Source organism: Pundamilia nyererei, unplaced genomic scaffold (assembly GCF_000239375.1).
Source record: "Pundamilia nyererei isolate P.nyererei 1_Seehausen unplaced genomic scaffold, PunNye1.0 scaffold00097, whole genome shotgun sequence".
Lineage (NCBI taxonomy): Eukaryota > Metazoa > Chordata > Actinopteri > Cichliformes > Cichlidae > Pundamilia > Pundamilia nyererei.
The window spans coordinates 1777271-1797502 of NW_005187498.1; the positions used below are offsets into that span (position 1 = coordinate 1777271).

Consider the following 20232-nt stretch of genomic DNA (forward strand, 5'->3'; position numbering starts at 1 on the left):
TGGTTTGCTTTAATATTATGTGGCGCGCTACATCCACACAGTTGTTGTTTTCTTGCTTGCGCACAACCAATTTTACAAACATGAAAGCCGATAATACATTTTCACAATAGAAAGAGTAAATCATAACCTTGTGTTTTGGCAATGTTATGTTGTATTTTTGATAAAAATGTTGTTGGGATGTAGTTGAAGTTAGTCATTGAGAAATATCAATAGCAAGACTGAGATCTGTCAGACTCAGTTAATTGATCCATTATAGAAACACAGTGTCAAGGGGTTTAAGTCCTTCCAAACACTCATTCACTTCGGCTGGATTTGTTCTTCACTATTTGAAAAATCGCTTTGACGTTGTCTCTCATCATTCAGAGAATTTATGTACACTACATATGTAAAAATATGTACAAAATAATCAATAGCTCCTGGGGTATTTCCAGTGCCTGGTAGACACTCTCTGCATTGGTGTCATATTAAAAGAAAATAAATTCCTGACTAGAAAAATGTTGCTACATGCAGAAATTCAATGAAAGTGCATGTTTGCTTATGTTTAGTTATGATTAAAGACACCCTGCACTTCCGATTTTTCAGCTAGAATTTGCTATTAATCGAATCGCTCTTAATGAGCAAGGCAGTTGCAGGAGGCTGGACTTTGGTGGGAGAACCAGAGAAGTCCAACCATAATGAGAAAAACACTAGATAAAAGAGGACAAAAACACCTTCACGTTAAAAAATATTTTATATAAGTATAATAAAAAGAAAGAAAGAAAGCATTTTTTTCTGGTTATTTATTTACAGTGGATGGCATCATCACACTGTGGCAGGAAAACACCAGAAAAAAATCAAAATTGTTTATAAACTTAAACTACTGGGCCTGGGTTTCTGCGTTTTCAGTATCCTCTCCCATTATAATGATAATAATTATTATTATCAAATTTGCAAAAATTTGTCGTTACATTCCCATCCTGATATAGAGACACGCATAAAAAAAGTTAGGCTGAAGAAGGAGAATAATAAAAATAAGTCTGACTTATTAATATCTAATGTGCCTCAGTGTTTCAGTGTTCTGACATACTCAACAGTAAATCTGACTAATAATAGTGTGCCTTCATGCTGATGCACTGGCACAACCAATAAGAATAATACATCTGATGAGCAATAAATAATGTGCCTCAATGCTATTGCATTAACACCCTCAAAAAATTGAAAACAGATATTATTCTGAGGGTGAGAAAGTCTGTTCCACTCTCATCTCCACAGTATCATATGAGACCCAGTTGTCAGTTAGCTTACCTTAGCAGAACAAAGCAGCCTATTCTATAAGGCTGTAACCTTATACGTATAGTACAAATGGCAGTGTTGTCGATCTTGAACTCAAAGGAAATGAAAGGAAACGTTCCTTCTGTAACAAAGCTAATTTAAAGAAGCCTAAATAACATCTAAATAACCAAAACTACAGTATCACATCTTTTAATCTAAAATTGTGAAATATAATAATTTTGGTGGGCGATTGAACTCAAGTGATAGCTGTCCAGAAATGCATATGTCATGTTCAGGCACTATGACATATTGGAATATAGTGTGCCTAAACCTTTTTATGGCTATATGTGATAGACAGACTCTTTAAAAAGATGGCTGTGGGCTATGCGCTAATAGCTGCTCTGTATTTAAAGTTAATAGCATATGGGACCTCAACATAAATAAGTGAGCAGCCTCAGTGCAGTAATAATGTTGCTTTTAAACAGACTTTAGACACATTAATACCCGCCAGCACACGTATCTGTACACTATCCTTTTCCTGTTTGCGTCCATTGGTTTCTATTTGTGTCAATTTCTCGTCACCAATCCCATTTTTCTGTGTTGTGTCTGAGACCATATCATTTTTTTACTGTGACCTTGGCGAATGTTTTTTTTTACAAGCCTTTAAGTCAGGGGGTAAAAAACAAGTATTAGGGATGCGTAGTGGTGTAAAATGCCTGTGAAGGCCATAATATGCTTTTTCCTGCAGCATGTTTAAGAGTACATAATAGTGCACAAACACGATAGTATTAAAACAACAGCTAAGCTGCTGTAGAGAAATATTAGTGGTCAGACTTGGGTTATGTTTTTCAGTATTTTTATGATGCATATTTACAGATTTACAGCTAGTTTTTGAGCAGATATAGGAAAGCAGATGTGGAGTCCTGTAAAAAACCCATGATAAACCCCATGATTCAGTAGCATGTAGAATCAATTTTTGCTGCAATAATTCTCATGAATCATTATCTGCAGGACTGTTTTATAAATCTCTTACATGTTTGTGGAGGATTTTTGGTGCACACTTCTTAAAAATGTTGGATTTTTTTCGGGCATTTCAGTCAGGTTGTGATCTGAACTTTGAGCCATTGCAACATTTTGAATCTTTTGGTGATTTTCTGCTTGAGATCATTATGCTGTTGCATGACTCACTTTTAACGTTAACTGTCAGACAAACTGACCTTTGACTCTAAAATTTTGGCATTCAGAGGATTTCGTGGTTGACTTGGTGACTGCAAGTTGTTCAGGTCCTGTGGCTGCAGAACAAGCACAGATCATCAACCCTCCACCATCAGGCTTAACAGCTGATGCAGTGTGTTTTTGCTGATATGCTGTTTGGTTTTCTCCAAATGTAGCGACAGGCCAAACATCTTCACTTTGGTCTCATCTGTACAAAGGACATTGTTCCAGAAGTCCTATGGTCTTTTTATAATAAAGAGGCTTTCTCTTGCCAACCCTTCCAAACAAGCCATGCGTTCATTCTTTTTGGGACTGAACTTTAACATTTAAAATGCTAACTGAGTCCTGTAGAATCTGTTGGTCTTGTTTTTCACATTTCTCTCAGCCTTGTACTGTCTAACACTGGTGGGGAATTTGCTGGGGCATGCACTCCTGGGAAAAGGGGTAGATGATATAAATTCAAAATGATATCACAGTATGTCAATAAAATATATGATCAGATTTTTTATTTTTTTTATTTTTACAATATTGAAAGAAAACGGTGAACATTTTTGTTGCTTGCATCTAGCAATCCATTTTCCATCCTTTCCCTGCTGACATTGATTACATAATTACTCATTTTAAGTGTAAATCTACTGAAATACTGCAGCAGGAGCAATGTAATAGTAGTAACATAGTATTATTGCCTGTGACACAGCATAAGTCAAATGTAAGTGTAAAAGTGGTGTTTCCAATAGAAATGAAGCTTATGCGTTCAGTAAGGAAGCTCTGTAGTCACACATCTGTCTGCTTCCCAGGTGTTTGGTGGCTAATCTAAGCATTGCATCACTTCCACTTTCCCACGCTTTCAAGCTCATTGCAGCAGCTGTGGTCCAGTCCAATCATCTTTCTGCCTGCCTTCTTCAGCCCAATCAGCCTCCGCTCTGCTTACTTTAAATCTCACCGATCACTGTCGTTCTCCCTCGCAGAGGCCTTCATGCAATTCACCTTTCTTGCCATCTCCGCATCTCCCATGTTACTCAGACTCTATCAAAGCATCCATCTTCATTTCCACCACCAGCGTGTAGACTCCAGGGAACGGGGCCCTAATCCCTGTCACCGCTGGGATTTCATCAGTCTAATCGGCAAATAGCTTCATTGAATTCTGTGCATCAATAAAGCACGTTCAGTTCCGTCAAATGATTTTTCCTTAGTAAAATGTGTAAAAAATGATAAAATAACTGCTTAACACTTAACAAGTAAACCCTGTAACTCCTCAGGAGTTGCTTAATTTTGTCACCTAATAGAACTGAAAAGTATTGTCTGCCAGCTGATGTTGTGTCCTCGGTCAAGCTTTTTAACCATTTGCATAAAGCCCTGTTTTTCCTCCATCTCACCGCATCAGTAATTTCCATCCACTGTTTGCTCTTCCTGTCATATGGGGCGCACCTAGAGAGTGCTCCAGGGACGTTCAGTGGAGTCATATGTTTACTTTGGGTGACACATCCCAGCTGTTAGTATTTCCTCCTTCATAGCCTGGTTGTACTTTATGGTGTGTTTTTGCCTCAAGTGGTAAAATATGTTTGTTTTTTTCCACTGCAGGGACAGTTTTCTTGGATATTTTGCCAAGTACTGTGCTTTCTTTCAGATTTGTTGAAGTAGCTCCTTTTTTTAGGTATTAAAAAGATATTCCCAGATTTACCTTGTTACCATGCACACTACTGAAGATATACACATGGTGTTAACTATAGCAATGATATCACGATGTGGCATTTTTATATCACGTAAAAAGTGGCCAAACCTTCTGCTTTCATAGATGTGGTCACACACAAAAGAGCTTAGAAAGTATTAAAACTGAATGTTTTGATTGTTTTGAGGATTAAGCAGTTTGTTATGTTATTTCATTATATGTTAGAAGGCGTCAGGAGGTATTCTGTCTCTAAAAATGTGAAGTGAGATAATTGTGATATTGAAGTAGGGCGCAGAAAAGACTTTTATCAAGTTTTTATGGCCCACATAACCAGACCTGTATGGCTTCAGTAGTTATGGATGTTCCTTCGTGTTGTTAGTAGTTGGAGGCAGCCATGTGAATACAGGTCACATAAGCAAATGGGAACGCCCAACAGAAATATTAAATACATTTCAGTGAATTTGTGTCAGTTTGACCATGAAACAAGACACGTATATGCATTTTATATTTTAAAATATCTTTGAGAAATATCCAGTCATTGTTACAGACAGCCATCTTTTTAGGAGGATGTGCTAATTTTAGCCACTTTAAGCTAATGTGCATACCAGGCCTATTAGTACTGTAACATCGCAACGCCTCAGCATACAGAAGGAAGTATTATTTAGTCTTTCCAAAGTTGTAGTCTGGTCTTATCAAACAAGATAAACCTTAAAACTATTCTCACATGGATTTTCATGGATTTTCATCACCTTCGGACGGAGCCACGGTCGCTGCTACCCTCTTCTGTTATGCCTCAGTCGTTCATTTCCTAAAATATCAAACTGTTCCTTTGGTCTGCATGCATTATTTGTTTATTATATGTTTTCATGCAATTACATGATTTGTGGATATTAAAATTAACTTACAGTGCTTGCATCTTATTAAATATTAAAAGCTGCTGATGTGATTAAAATTGACTGTGTACGTCAGCAGTGTTTACTTAGCTAACAGCATAAAGCTTCTGGCTTTGTTACCTGACTGATGTGCTGATATGCTCCTCACAGGTGAAGTTTTTGACTACCTCGTGTCTCATGGGAGAATGAAGGAAGTTGAAGCAAGAGCCAAATTTCGACAAGTATGAATACGTTACCTCTCGGTGTCAACGTTACACCAGTTGTTGCATTTTCTTGTCGGTACTTTAAGGGTGTCTGTCTTTCTATGTCCACAGATTGTTTCTGCTGTCCACTACTGCCACACGAAGAACATTGTCCATAGAGATTTGAAGGTGAGGAAGCTCAGAGGAATGTCTGGGGCAACTTTCAGAGGGGGATTAAGGCTAGTCTAGGACTAGAAAATTTATTTCACTGACAGATTACCCTGAACTCAAAGTTGTAATCTCTGACTAGTCTTAATCTATGTCTCTGTAAAGGGTTTTTAATCACACTGATGAGTGTATGGGAGGGTAGAATGTGCAAATGCACAGTGGGCACAGTGACATATATACACTATAAGTCATGCCCAGTTGAACTTGTGCATTAGTGGATAACACACAAGTGCAACTTCCCTCTCCTTGTTTGCACTCTTTGTATTACAACTTTACTCTCATTGTACTCTCTTTTCTCTCCCATCCATCTTTCCTGTTCTTCCTTGTCCTTTCCATCCTGCTGTCCGTCTCTGCTTCCTCCTCTGCGTGAATGGATGTGTGAGTCAGGCAGAGAACCTCCTGCTGGATGCCGATGCCAACATCAAGATTGCCGACTTCGGCTTCAGCAATGAGTTCACCCTGGGCAACAAGCTGGACACGTTCTGTGGCTCACCGCCCTATGCTGCGCCTGAGCTTTTCCAAGGAAAGAAGTATGACGGGCCTGAGGTAGACGTCTGGAGTCTGGGAGTCATCCTCTACACGCTGGTCAGCGGCTCGCTGCCCTTTGATGGGCAGAATCTGAAGGCAAGTGGAAGGCTGGAGGAAACTATCCGTCTGTTTGTCTGTCTGGGGATACTTGAGTTTTCCTTGGTGGTTTATTGTAGCAGCGATAGGTTTTCATGCATTAGTACGCAACAACATTAAAATCACTGATTTATTCAATAACTTTGATCTTCTAGTTACCAGTGTTGGGACTAACGCGTTATTAAGTAACGCGTTACAGTAACTACGTTATTATTGTGGTAACGAGCACGGTAACTAGTTATTATGCCAAAATCAGGAACGCGTTAATCGTTACTGGGATTTAGATAGGCTCGTTATTCGTTACTTCGTGTGGTGGCTGTCGCGGAGCTTCCACAGATTCAGTAACATTAGCAAGTGGTGGAGGCCAGCAGATGGATGAGGGAAAGGGAGGCAGGAGGAGGAGAGACCCGAGGCGGCCAACGGTCCGAGTGTCAGGTGAACTGAACTTCAGGTAAGAAGTTATGACCTGCAGTCTATCTGGGTCAGATATAAACCAAGTTTAGGTGGAGTTTATTTTTGTTATGCTGACTTTTTACAGTCAGTTACAATAACTCGTACTGCGTACTAGCTAGCTTGACAGAGTTTATATACCGCTGGGCGGGTGCTATGATATTATTGATATTGAACTTTATTTTGTTCATAAGGTTAATTATTAGAGTTGCCAACCATCCCGTAAAAAAAGAAAAGAATCATCTCGTATCCAGAGAAAATATTACGCGTTTCTTATTGAGGTGAAAAGGAACAGTTTGTCCCGGACTTCAGCTACAATGAAAAAAGACACAAAGCTGGAGTTATTCTGTGTCTTTGCTGCACAGCTGTTTCTTCTTCTCTCATTCCCTCCCCCTCCCTCTCCTGTTTCTACTTCAACCATGAAACTGATCAATGATCAGCTGATCGGCTTTTCTCTCTTGTTTGTTTATCGCTCACTTTGCGCCAGAAAGAGGAAACCAGTGGATGTCGCGCTAAACAACAGCAGCACATTTAAGCTTGATCAGCTGTTGTTAGAATTTATTTAATATTACTTTCTAGTATCAGCTGATGTTTGCTGGAGCCACAGCTGTAAAGCTGCTGGTCATGATGTCGGTTTGGTTATCTGGTGAGAGGGAAACATGAAGATGAAACCAGGAGATGTCCTTACTGGATCATCAGAGCTGTGATGGAGAAACAGGTTTACCTTTTAGGTGACATGAATGAGTTGAAGGGAAGTTATGAACTGTTTCTGAGAGACAAATAACACCAGGATCCTTTTCTGTGTAGCTGACAGCTGGTAACTGTGCAGGGGCGGGTCTAGCAAAGTTTTGCCAGGGGTCCATGTAGGGCATTAACAGGGAAAGGGGGGCACAAAGAAATGCTTTTCTTTCTTATTCTCATTTAAAATGTCTAGCTTTTAAAAAATAATTATCTGAATCTTACAACAAACGATTGATAGATTGATGCATATATACCATCAAAACAGTGTACATCACTGTCACAACAGCGTTTGTTTTCATTCAAAGGCTTTATGATTTTTCCTATAATGGTAGGCCGGTCTCTAGTCAAAATGCCCGGGACGATTTTTGTCCCAGTCCAGCCCTGTATGCAGCTCATCTGCAGTCTGGTGTTGCCTACATCTTCCTATTCAGAAGGCAGAATTTCTGAGTTCTGAGTACAATCGAAAGCACCACGACTGCAGTTTTCATGTTGGATGTAAAAAGCGCACATGACGCTGTGACGTAGGCTAGAATCATGGCAGCAGTCAACGTCGGTCCAGGCGTGGGATTTCTCTCGTGGAAATATGCACATTATTTTTTCCTTTCTGTTGGTAGGTGGCACAGTGCACTGTGGCAAGTAAACAAGCTAGAAGACTGGCAATCTGGCTGGGTATCCAGTTACGGAAGCAACATTAACAAGAGAATTCTGAGTAAAACCAAAGTTACTTTCCCTAGTAACTAGTTACTTTGAAAGTAACAAGTAACTTGAAGTAACTGAGTTACTTTTGATAGAAGTAACTAGTAATGTAACTAAGTTACTAATTTAAAGTAACTTACCCAACACTGCTAGTTACAATGCAATGTTGGGCTGGGAAATCTTGCATCACAGCATTTATCTGAAAGTAACTTTGACAAGTACCACCCACGTAAATGGGTAGGAAGTGGGTTATTTGCAGACCAAACAGCCCTCCTGGCACTTCCAAATCCCACACCACCTCCCATACCTCAAACATAACTCAAAAACAGGACAATTAGCTGCTGACTGAACATGCAATATCCTCTGATTCAAATTTGGCCAAGCATCCTCTGAATGCACCAAATAATCCTGAACCACAGATGCTTGTTTGGAGGATCCACAAAGGATGCCCAAGTAGCATTCCAGTGCCAGACACCAAAACAGTCAAAATGCATTTAATTACAAAATTTAGGATTGATTAGGAAGCCATCAAACTACTGAACTGATAGGATTTAAAATGGTGATGTATTCAGGCCATATTTAATCAGCTAATAGACAAATATAAATGTTGCCATTCAGCTACTGAGGCCTCTAAAAACTGTTGCATGCTGTAAAATGCTGACAACTGTTGTAGATATCTGGTCTGTCCATCATGCAGCAAGTGGAGCGCTGTACTCTCTGTGCAGTTTCCACATTGCAGCAACAACAAGCACACGATTATCTTTCTTGCGTTTTGCATTTCAGACGTTTTCTAATTTCTCTAAGTGATAAAAATAAAAGAATCATAAATGTTAAAACAAATGTGCGTATTTGCTTATGCTGACATTATGTTCTGGAGATGTCACGCATGATTTCAACAGGCCTTCACCTTGTAGTTTGCATCCAAATATGATGTCACATTTGACCTCTGACCTCACCAATTCCATTTCATTAAAATACTGCCCAGACAGAGAGCTGCCTTGGCGGAGGTTTGGGCTCTCAGAGTGCTTCTTGTTGGTGATGCATTTCTCAGGAAGCAGGCTAGTTATTTAATATGTCCAAAAATACATACATACTGCTAAAATTAAAAAGAGTTTGAACAATAGTACAAAGTTGCTGAGTTCAAGACTGCTGTTCAAAATTCTTCTCATTTATGTGATTTTATCTACTGTTTCATTTAGTGTATGTTTGCAGATTTTAGCCGTTCACAGCCATTACCGTTTCAGCAACATCTTTTTTGACATACCATAATGCCTGGAGAATCAAAGTAAACAGCTGTCAGAGGAAAGGATGTGGCAAATGTAGCTAGACTTTCGGCAGCATGGAAGGACTCCATTCAGATGGTTTGTACACTAAGGCATCATCATCAGTCTTCTGTTTGTAATATCATTACTCCGTGCAGTCGGCCATGCTGAATAAAAAATGAAGAATAAAACTTTTATCTCAAATTTAATAGTTGGCAATGAATGCCTCCCTCCTCCCAGAGCTCCACTAAAGGAATGGTAGAGACCGATGTATATTTCATTTGTCACATATGTCATTATTGGTAATGAACATGAATGACCTGGTCTTGTTCTTCTCGTATTATGCTGAAGGAAATATGGAAAAACATGTATTTGATGTGGCCAACAGGAACTGAGGGAGCGCGTGCTGAGGGGAAAGTACCGCGTGCCCTTCTATATGTCCACAGACTGTGAAGGCATCCTTCGCCGATTCCTGGTGCTCAATCCCGCCAAACGCTGCACACTTGAGGTGAGCGTCGCACAATTAACAGAGCAGACGTGTTGTGAAATTCCCGCTAATGTGAAGCTCTTCTGTCTTTCCGCTTCTACAGCAAGTCATGAAGGACAAGTGGATAAATGCAGGGTACGAGGGGGATGAACTGAAGCCTCATATAGAACCTGTTGAGGACTACAGTGATCCAGCTCGCATCGGTGAGTCAGTGGGCTGTCAGCCTGTCCACTGAGCTCTATGTAATTAGGATACAAGGTCATCGGTGTTTTCTTACCTTCATCTTTGTTTATTTGTTTGGTTCAGAGGTTATGGTCGGGATGGGCTTCACTCCAGAGGAAATCAAGGACTCTCTGCTTAATCAAAAATATAACGAGGTCACCGCTACCTACCTACTGCTTGGCCGCAAAGGCGATGTGAGTTCTGTAGATGTATCTTACCTGTACTATTTATTTATGCATATTTGACTATAAGGTACATTAACCTTTTCCACACAGCGCTTCAGTGCTTTATCTACCTTCCATCTTCACACATAACCAGTTTAGAATCAACAGTTTACCTTTGAACTTGAGGATGAAGTTTCTGGTTTAAACGCACACAGAGAACATGCACGCTGGATGCAAGACACTGGACCAAGAACCTTTGGACTGTGAGGAAACAGTGCTAGCCACTGCACCGCCTTTCCAGCCAGTACGGTGGTGCAGATGTTAGTGCTGGATCAGCAGGAATTGGAATCGTTTGCATCAGTGTTTAAGTTTGCCTAGTTTAGAATAGTATGATGCCTTTACCAGGCTTGTAGATAAACAACATAAAGCCAGATAGCCACACATTCTCCTTAGCTCAGTCAATGTTGCAGTGCATATCGATGCAGACCGTATCTGGCAAGGATCAATGGGTCCAATGGGACAAAATTAATATTATTTAATTGTTTGTTGTGTGTTTTCAAAAATCTCTTTTTTCATATCTCTTCTCAGAGCCCTTATTCCAAATTCTGACTCCAATCTTTGTGTCTGAAATCACTACATACCATCTCCTTATCTCTTCAAACCCTCTGCACTGTCACACTTTCTAATACCATTCTGTCCAATATCACTGGGACATTATAGGACGGCAGTGACGCCCGCACTGCTAGTAGCCTGTCCCTGGCGAGGGTACGACCCAGCCCTATCACCAACGGGACCAACAAGCACTCCTCAGCCACTGGCTCCTCCTCCTCCTCCACCTCTTCGTCACATAGCAAGACTCAGCGTAGTGCCTCCACCTACCACAGGCAGCGACGACACAGTGACTTCTGTGAGTCTCTTTTCTAAACTCTTTCTGAGCTGTGATGAAATCTGGAACCACGAACTTCCTCCTTGTCCAGTGACCACAAACTGTCATTGGGTCTCAGCTGATATGACAAGGAAGGTTTTCTAATTGGCAGTTATTCAAATGAGGGTCTTATTTAGGTCTGTGAGCACTGTTGTGACAGCTCTGCTTTCACCCAGTCATCCACAGAATATTCCTTATATGAATTCCTATGTGTCTGTGCTCTGCTGTCCTCCACAACAAAGGCGGGCCCTCCATGCCCGTCATGCACCCCAAGCGGAGCCCAACCAGCACGGGCGACCGAGAACTGCGGGAGGGAAGGATGCCTCCGCGCAAGGCTAGCTGCAGTGTGATGGGGAGCCGCAGCCTGCCTCCCTCTAGTCCAATGGTTAGCAGTGCCAACAACCCCAACAAGTCTGAAATCCCAGACCGTCGCAAAGACATGACTGCCACCACGGTAAGTGACACATTTACTCTTCAAGAAGCAGAAAGCTGGGAATCGAACCAAGAGCATAGGTTTTACTGCAAGAATCGGAAAATTGGTCTTCACTACTCCTCAGCAAGTATAGTTTTACTACTGTTAGCACTCACATAAGTAGTCATTAAGGTTGTATAACTTCTTAGACAAGTTAAAAAAACACAAACCTTGTGCTGTGTATAGTCAGAAGGACATATATATGCCTATATGTATATATATGTATAGATGTGTATATATAATGGAAAATAAGGAAAGGCCTAAAATAATTATTTACATAATCGCGAAGCTATGGCTTTTTTATCCTTAAAACTATATATATATTTTTTTGTCTACCTTTTTTTAAGGTAGATTTTTAGATACAAATCTTGTTTTCATGTTGTTAAAAGGTTAAAATGGTTTGTTGGAGGTCTGTAAATTGTAATAAATATTGTAACATTGTAATAAATATTGTAACATTGTAATAAATATTGTAACATTTAAAAAATGCATTCTAGGTGTTTTATATTCACTCAGCCGTAGTCCTGTCTGCTTCCAATGTAGCTCCAACAGATATCTTTGTAAAATGTCAAAGTTCAGTACAGATCATGGATTTGCATTACAGTACAGCTTCACTGTATGAATCACAGTTTAATTTCCTCAACAACTCTCTAAGCTAATATGTGTTCTGAAATTACTCTTCTCCTCGGATAGAATAACATCCCCGGAAGCGCCATGACACGCCGGAATACATATGTGTGCACCGACCGTTCAGGAACTGATAGACACTCTCTTCTGCAGAACGGCAAAGACAACAGGTACCACTTTGTGTCGTCAGTAGTCGTACAGATTCACAGAGACTTTAAGCAGGTAGCGGATATTTGGTATCATTAACCTTCAAAGGAAGGTGGATTGGATTGGGGCTTTTAGTCCTTTGTTCTGATAATATTTACGAACTGAGTCACAGGGCACCACAAGTCAGTGTCCTGGTGAGGGTTATGTCAGGGAGGGTATCCAGCATAAAATCTTAGCTGAATCAAATATGCAGATCCTAAAGCAAGAGATTACCATACCAAATCAGTAGGCTATCAGTCAATGTGGTGCTGTTGACCAAAGACAAAGGAAGAGGAGAGGTGGAAGGCATGTTGGTAGGCAGCAATAGGAAAAAAGAAGGCAGGAATGTGGAGGTGAGAGGGCTGTAAATGTAAAGGGAGAGAGCTGGCTGATACTGTATCTGTGTCAGGATGGAGGTCTATAGGATCGCTTTGGCCAAGAAGAGGAAGTGCGTAAAGGCAGAGGCAAGGATTAAGTGGTGGGAGTTGATGAAGGAAGAGCGTTTCGCAGAGTTCAAGAAGGATTGAGATGGTTCAGGATGAAGTACAGGACAATATTTAAAAGAAGAGGTTAGCAAAGAAAAAGTAGGTAGTCAGGAAGAAGAAGAAAGTAAACAGGAGCACTGAGAGGCAAAGAGAGAGGTGGCAAAGCATGAGGCTTATAGTTAGCTGCATGCGAGGCTGGACACTAAGGAAGGAGAAAAAGACTTGTATCAATCGGCTATGCAGTGAGACAGAGCTGGAATTAAGGATAGAGATGGAAATGGGCTAACAAGTGACAAGAGTGTGTTGAGAAGATGGAAAGAGTATATTGAGGAGCTGATGTATGTAGAAAATGGGAGAGAGAGGAGCACAGATGGAGGAAAATTAGTGAAATAAGAGATGAAGGGGGTTAGCAAGGAGGGCAGCTTGAAGGGGATGAAAAATGAAAAGGGGATCAGTCTAACCAACATACCTGCGGAGATATGAAAACGTCTAGCAGAGAGGGCACTGGAGTTTTTGACCAGATTGTTTAACACAGTCTGAGTGAAAGGATCCTCGAGGAATGAAGTGTGTGCTGGTATGCTTTTTTTAGAACAAGGGTCATGTACAGAGCTGTAATAACTGTAGAGGGAAAAGGTCGACCATGAAACTATGGTTGTTGAAGCTAGGTTAAGAAGACAGGTGACGAACAGTGAGCACTACAGATGGGATGTTTGGTTTGGGATATAGTATAGAGAAGGTCAGAATGAGCTTCACTGTGTCTTTGTGGATCTAGAGAAAGCATGTGATAGGGTGCCAAGAGAGGAACTGTGGTACAGCATGAGGAACTCAGGAGTGGCAGAAAAGTATGTGGGTGGTGCAGGACATGTATGAGGACAGTGAGGTGTGTGGTGGGACAGCAGCAAGAGTAAAAAGGTTTAGAAGATGGTAATGACCTGCTGTGATGTATGGTTTGGAGATGGTGGAGACGGAGTTGAAGATGCCAACATATTGGTACGTTCTGAAAAGAATACGACATCCTTTTAACCATGACGTGGTTGTCTTGTTGATAATGTGGCCAATTTGCAAAATTAACTGTGATTTTTTTTTTTACCACTATTCATCAACAGCATGTTTTAAAGCTCAGTTTTTAAAACCTTACAATTAGTGCTGTCAGCGTTAATCTCTTTAAAATGACCTTAACGCCATAACTGCATTAACATGGCAAATATCCGTAAGCGATAGGTGCACTCTATTTAGTTATTAGCACTCATCAGGCAATGTCTATGGGCAACTGACTGCACTCAGACCAAAGGGGGCTGAATAATTACGCACACCCCACTTTGCAGTTATTTATTTGTAAAAAAAATGTTTGGAATCATGTATGATTTTCGTTTCACTTCTCAGGTGTACACCACTTTGTGTTGGTCTTTCACGTGGAATTCCAATAAAATTGATTCATGTTTGTGGCTGTAATTTGACAAAATGTGAAAAAGTTCAAGGAGGCCGAATACTTTTGCAAGCCACTGTATTAATGACTAACCTGGTGTTGTGGATGGATTATCTCAGTTGTTCCCCTGACTGAAGTTTGGTGCGTTTACAGCATCCTGCCATGCGATTGCGTTTGTCCCTAACCATCAGGAACCCTCACGTTAACTTTTATGAAGTGGAAAAAAGTTAGCGTTCATCCTCCAGCTTCACTGTGCTAATGTGTTTATGTTATGCTAACCATAGCCGTGTAGCTAGCCACTACGTAGCACATCATTATATACCAGCTAGTCCCCCCTCAGTAACCCTACAAACATCACTGCTGTACTTTCTAATTGTGTAATTTTTTCAGAAATCCCTGAGTCAGAACATGTTATGTCGTCTTTAGATGGAAACTAGCGAGCTAACTCCCAACGCCGTTAAACTCCATAAATCCTGCTTTCATGGATGCCTGGATAACTTAATTGTTACACCTTGTGAAGAAGCTACACTGATCATTTTATTAAAGATGAATTTAGACAGTTTGTCAGTGTTTGTTTGATTTTGGGACTAGAGGCGGAGTTTGGACCCGGAAACAGCTAATGACGTCAGACTCAAAGGCCAGATTATCAAAAATTATAAGTCAATAAGACTAAAGACTAAATCCTGTTTATTTTTCTTCCTCGCTCCAGTTCCCTGGGCCACCGCATGCCGGCAGCGTCTCCCTCCACGCTCAGCATTTCTGCAGCTGGAGCTACAGGCTCATCTTCCTCCTCAGACCGATGCCGCCTGACTCGAGGCTCCACAATCCGCAGCACCTTTCACGGGGGACAGCTGAGGGATCGTGGTCCCCCGGTCTACTCGGCCCCGCCCACTTCACCCACTCTGTCGCACCACGACGCCAGCCCATTGACCCATGCCCGCACCAGGGCCACCTCCAACCTCTTCACCAAGCTGACCTCGAAACTCACTCGCAGGTAGACTTGCCCTACGTGTGATCTGTATAGTAGTACTGCTGAATACAAGAAACATGACAGTTTCTGTAGCTTTGTAGGTCTTCATTAGGCGATGAAATCAAAACTTCTTTGATTTAACCAGGAAAGTATTTACAGCCTGGGAAAACTGCTCTTTGTACAAGCTGCCTCTTCTGCAAGTGATAGGATAATAAATAATCAATAGAATGATATTGTTTAAAGTAATGGCTCGAGATGAGAACATTTAATAGTATGGCATATGTATTCCTTCAATATAAATGAGCTATGAGACATTAGCTTACCTTAGCATAAAGACTAGAAGCACGTTATAAAAGCTGTGCTCCAGTTCACCTCCAAACGCCTTCAAGTTTTTTAAATATTACAAATTCAAGTAAAATCAACCAGCTGGTCGTTTCCTGAATGACTTGAAATTTTCATTGGTTAGGCTTTGAACACAGTAGCTTGTAGTATGTGAGTGTAGTTCTGTTACCTGTATCCTTAACCACTGACATAAGCTATACTCTACAAAAGCTGTAGTCTTTTTAAGAAAGCTGGTTTTTTTTACTTTTAACAGAAGCAGACTCACAGCTTCTCCCTGCATCATACATTTGTGGAAACCACTTGCTACAACATTAGCAGTTACTACTTATTAAGAAGATAATAGGGGTGTCCATATTCATAGGCTGCATCCTCCTGAGGCCGCATTTGTAGGCCGATTACGTCACAGCAACACGACGAAGGCTGTCCAAATTCATAGACTCCTCCAAATGCGTGCTCCTTTTCCCCAGAGTTGAAGGATGTTATTGTTTGGCTTTCAGTGTTTTATTTGTTCATGAGTAAATCGGTTTGGCTGAGATTACAGCTGAATAAATGTCAAAGGGAAAACTGATTAAACAGAAGTGTGAGATGATCGAGAATTTACACCAGGGTCCTGTTATATTTTAGATAGCAAGGAGCAGACGGCCAAGTTTATTAAACTCCACCGAGGCAGCGATGACGCAAAACTGAAGGCTAGACCGTCCAGTTTCACAGCTGCTCACTTCCGCCTACCTGGCCTTCGGAGGACCCGGCCCACTTAGACAGTGAAGGCCGGGCCCTCGGGAGGATGCAGCCTATGAATTTGGACACCCCCAATATACACGTGTTTGTATGCTAAGCTAACGCTATGTTGGTATTATGTTGTGCTAATATGACGTTGGGGGAGGGTACTTGTTGGGAAATTTCACTTCTCAAGACGGCTGCTGCCGTTTGTCTTGGACTGCTGCTTCTCACTCGTGACTGAAGTTGTGTTAATCCATAAACATGCAGAAGAACAAAAAAAGGATAAAACCTCTGTGCTGGCTCACTACAGAGCTTGACATGAGACATCCATTTTAATTGATCTTATTAATTTTGAGCACAGTAGGAAACAGTCTTAATAATGAATCTGTTACACTACCTCATAGTGTAGCCCTTGCTACATGTACATAGCTTTTATTCAATTTCCATATTCTTATATGGTTATTGAAAAAAGGACACAAGTGTCTCTCACATGTTTTTGTTTTTTGATTTTTGTTTATGGCTTTCTTTGCTGTTCCAGTTGGTGTAAGATTCTTATGAACTCAAACCAAGGACGTCAAATGCATGAAACAAAGTCATGTAGAGTTGATGTAAAGTTCTGTGTTTCATCTTGAGCACAGCCTGGGATGGATCCATGCTTATCAAAACATTTTATCCACCCAGGCCTTTCAGCAAGCCCTGCTGCGGCCCCGGATTATCCCCTCTCCCTCCCAGTCATCATAATCACACATGTCTAATCTTATCAAACCTCAGCTTCATCCTTGCCAATCAGCTGCAGCGCTGCACTCTTTTTCCACCACTTGCTTTCCTGTGATTCACTTATACTCTCTCTTACTCCTCCCCCAAATCCCCTGCTCTTACCCTTTACTCCCTCTTTTTTCTCCATCTTTATCTCGTTCTCTTTTCTCCCTGTCATGGCATCAGGGTCAATCTTGACCCGTCCAAGCGCCAGGGCTCAAACAAATCAGTCTCGGGTTGTACTCTTCCACAAGGATCAAAAACAGTTAGTAAGTTTCCATGTCTCGCTCTTCTTTCTTGTCTGCCTGTGCCGCCCATTTCCTGTCTGCCTGCTCACACTGGAATTTGCTCAAGTTCAGAAATGCCTGATGTTTTTTCATACTGCTTGTCTGCATGCCTCGTGAATGGTCTTCATTCTGTCCAGGTCCCACACACTTGTTTTCAAGCATGGTTGCAATCAAGGAAGAATCAGTGTCATCGTCTATAAAGACTATCCACTAGCATCCCGTGTATACCTGTAGGAATAGTGTTTCCAGTTTGTGGTTGGTGGGGTAAAAATCATTTAATGTTTTCTCCATGTGAAGTTGAGTAAATGAAAGTAAGTAAAATGAAAACGTCGTAACACAGAAGCTGAAGGAAACTGTTTATATCTGCATGCTTTAGAAGTCGTGAGTGAGTGAGGAGTGCCTTTGTCAGGACAAGTTGTTTTGCAACATCACATGCTTGTTGTTGCTGATGCTTGCTCAGTTCCACATTTAATATCCACTTGTTAATGCCGTCTCATCATGAGGCTCGTTGTGCTCTGGTGGATTACCTCTTACGTTGCCTGTTTGTCCAACAGGGTCACAAATGAATCTGAGGGAATCAGGAGATTTGCGGTCACAAGGTAAGTACATAAGTTCTGCCTGTGTCGATAGCGTTTAGAAACAGAGAGGATGTCAGATGTCTGACCTTTTTCTTCCTGTTCTTCCCTCCCTCTCCTCAGTTGCCATCTACCTGGGTATCAAAAAGCGTCCGAGCCCCGGGCCGTCGGACGTGGCTGGGATCTGAGAGGCGGCGGGCGGCGGGACCCTGCGGAGGTGGTATTGGCTCTGCGGGAGGCAGCTCTCGGATGTGGCTGCCAGGTCCACCACGCCGGCCCCTTTCTGCTCTCCTGCACCCACGGCGTGGCAGGGGGCCGCGTGGCTTTCGAGGCCGAGGTGTGCCATCTTTCCACAGGCACCTCTGAGACTTCTAACGGGGTGCGCTACACGCGACTCTGGGGGGCCCCGCTAGCTTTTCGGGACATTGCCACCCAAATCTCTAAGGACCTTGAACTTTGATCGAGAGGGTGCGTTTGCATACGAGTGCGTGGTTCCGTGTGAGTGTTGATGTGTGTGCGCAAAGGAAATCAAAAAAGGAAAACAAAAAAACAGAGAAGAGGTGAGGGGCTGGACCCGAAAGAAAAGATGTCTCCTTCTGTCTCTTTCAAGACTAACCTCCCCCCTGCACGCACACATGCACACATGCACACACACACACACACACACTGATAGACACACACCTGATCCGTAAAGTCATACAGACTAAAACATCCACCCTCCTACCCCCTGCCCCCTTCTCTCTCCACCCTACCCAACACAGCTCAGCTTTCCCTTCCCTGAGCTACTGCTCCCACTGGACCTGGATCAGATGGAATAAGTTGAATATTTTTTATTGCTACTCCTAGCCATAATGACTCTTTATTTTGTTATTTATTGTTCTGGTCATTGTTTTTACTCACTGTCACTTTCACCACTGCAGAAAATCACCTCCTGTCTCTCTGACATCCTCATCCATCCTTTTTTTAACACTTTTTTTTTTATATGTCACCTTTACATTGTGTTACTGTTTTGTTTTTAAAATTTTTAATATTCCCCCCTCACCGATAGTTATCCTGCTAAAATAGTAACATGCACAAACAAGGAAATGGTCCAACTCAGCAATCAGACGAGCAGCCGCAGTGTTACGTTGCTTTGAGTCGGGTAAATACAGCAGTGACAAACACGCCGGATTAAGGTCAGGGGATGGGGTTGACGGGCCGTTGAAACAGCCAGTCAGAAGCTTGAGTGCAGCACGGAGTTATGGCCTCTCAGTCACATTAGTTTCTCTGAGTGACGAGAGCAGACGCTTCAAATTTAGCTAATGTCGGTCAGTAGTAACTGTAAGGTCAAGCTCCATTTTTCAGCCTTCTTTAACGCTAAATCAGTCCAGCTGATTTCCTCCTTTTATTATCCCAGCAAACATTTCAGTGGTGAGTTAGATCAGTGCTCATTCTAAACATCCAACATGGGTTGAAAAATAGTTCCAAAGGGAAAAATGTGCTGATTACAAAGAGCGGACAAAACATTCTCACCACGAGGAAAACATTTCTTATCCTGATCAGCTGATCATTTATCACAGAGAGTCATCAACAAAATGCTTTTTCAGACATAAACAAGGCGATAACTAAAACAAAGCTAATGCAGGAGGACAAAAAGTGTGATGAAATGCACTTTCATCCACAGATAAAACTGATATGAAAACATCCTGGAGAGATGAGATCCAATCAGAACTAATGAAGTTGTGTAGAAGTGTAGAAAGGTTAGATGCGCATATATGATCTGCCACTGTGAAATGGTACAACTACGTCACAGCTAGCTGTCATGCTCCCTGTTTCTTATATGAGAATCAAAATATCCAGCACTTGGGAGGAAGAGAAGATCAGACATGTGGACACATTTTGCATTTGATGTCAAAGAAAAAAATCCTTTGGAAATGGTGTGGAGAAACTGTTACCAGTCAAAACTAAATCTAAACCAATTTATGACACCTAAATTATGACTCAAACTACGTTATGCTTAAGTCAAAAGACTATCAGTTACTGTCAAAATTAAGCTGTCAATCACGTGGGTTGAAAAAAGGGAAGACAGATGGTGCTCTTTTCCCATTACCGGTAGTAACCGAGTTATAACCTCCAGTAATGAAAAAAAGTTCAAGTGCCAAACACTGCAGTTCTTCTACTGGCCACTTGAGGCAGGCTCCAAATGTGAATCAATCTCCATAGACTCTCATCTTCTTCACAGCACTTAATAGCATGCTTGCACTGTGGTACAGAAACAGTGTTGGCCTTACAGTCACTTTACAGATGTGTTAACAGATGTGCAACTGTAGCTCATTGGTGTCTGCCAATCTTTGTTAATATGAGCTACTGAACTGGATCTTTGAACTATGTTTGTGGT

General features: G+C 41.5%; 1 protein-coding gene across 5 annotated transcripts in view; it reads left to right on the forward strand.

Moving 5' to 3' along the window:
• The window catches only part of mark4a (MAP/microtubule affinity-regulating kinase 4a), a 29002-nt gene extending 10506 nt beyond the window's left edge, over window positions 1–18496 (forward strand). For 2 of the 5 annotated variants that reach the window (XM_005740130.1, XM_005740132.1), the window contains exons 6-17: window positions 5179–5249; window positions 5343–5399; window positions 5826–6062; window positions 9600–9719; window positions 9802–9901; window positions 10005–10114; window positions 10805–10991; window positions 11237–11463; window positions 12175–12278; window positions 14915–15199; window positions 17835–17879; window positions 17979–18496. In XM_005740130.1, coding sequence (XP_005740187.1) covers window positions 5179–5249; window positions 5343–5399; window positions 5826–6062; window positions 9600–9719; window positions 9802–9901; window positions 10005–10114; window positions 10805–10991; window positions 11237–11463; window positions 12175–12278; window positions 14915–15199; window positions 17835–17879; window positions 17979–18315 — 1880 coding nt within the window. In that variant the 3' untranslated portion in view covers window positions 18316–18496. Of the gene's footprint in view, window positions 1–5178; window positions 5250–5342; window positions 5400–5825; window positions 6063–9599; window positions 9720–9801; window positions 9902–10004; window positions 10115–10804; window positions 10992–11236; window positions 11464–12174; window positions 12279–14914; window positions 15200–17179; window positions 17263–17834; window positions 17880–17978 lie in introns of all 5 variants that reach the window. The other 3 variants (XM_005740133.1, XM_005740134.1, XM_005740131.1) reach the window with 3 other exon arrangements.
• Window positions 18497–20232: the final 1736 nt, after the last annotated feature.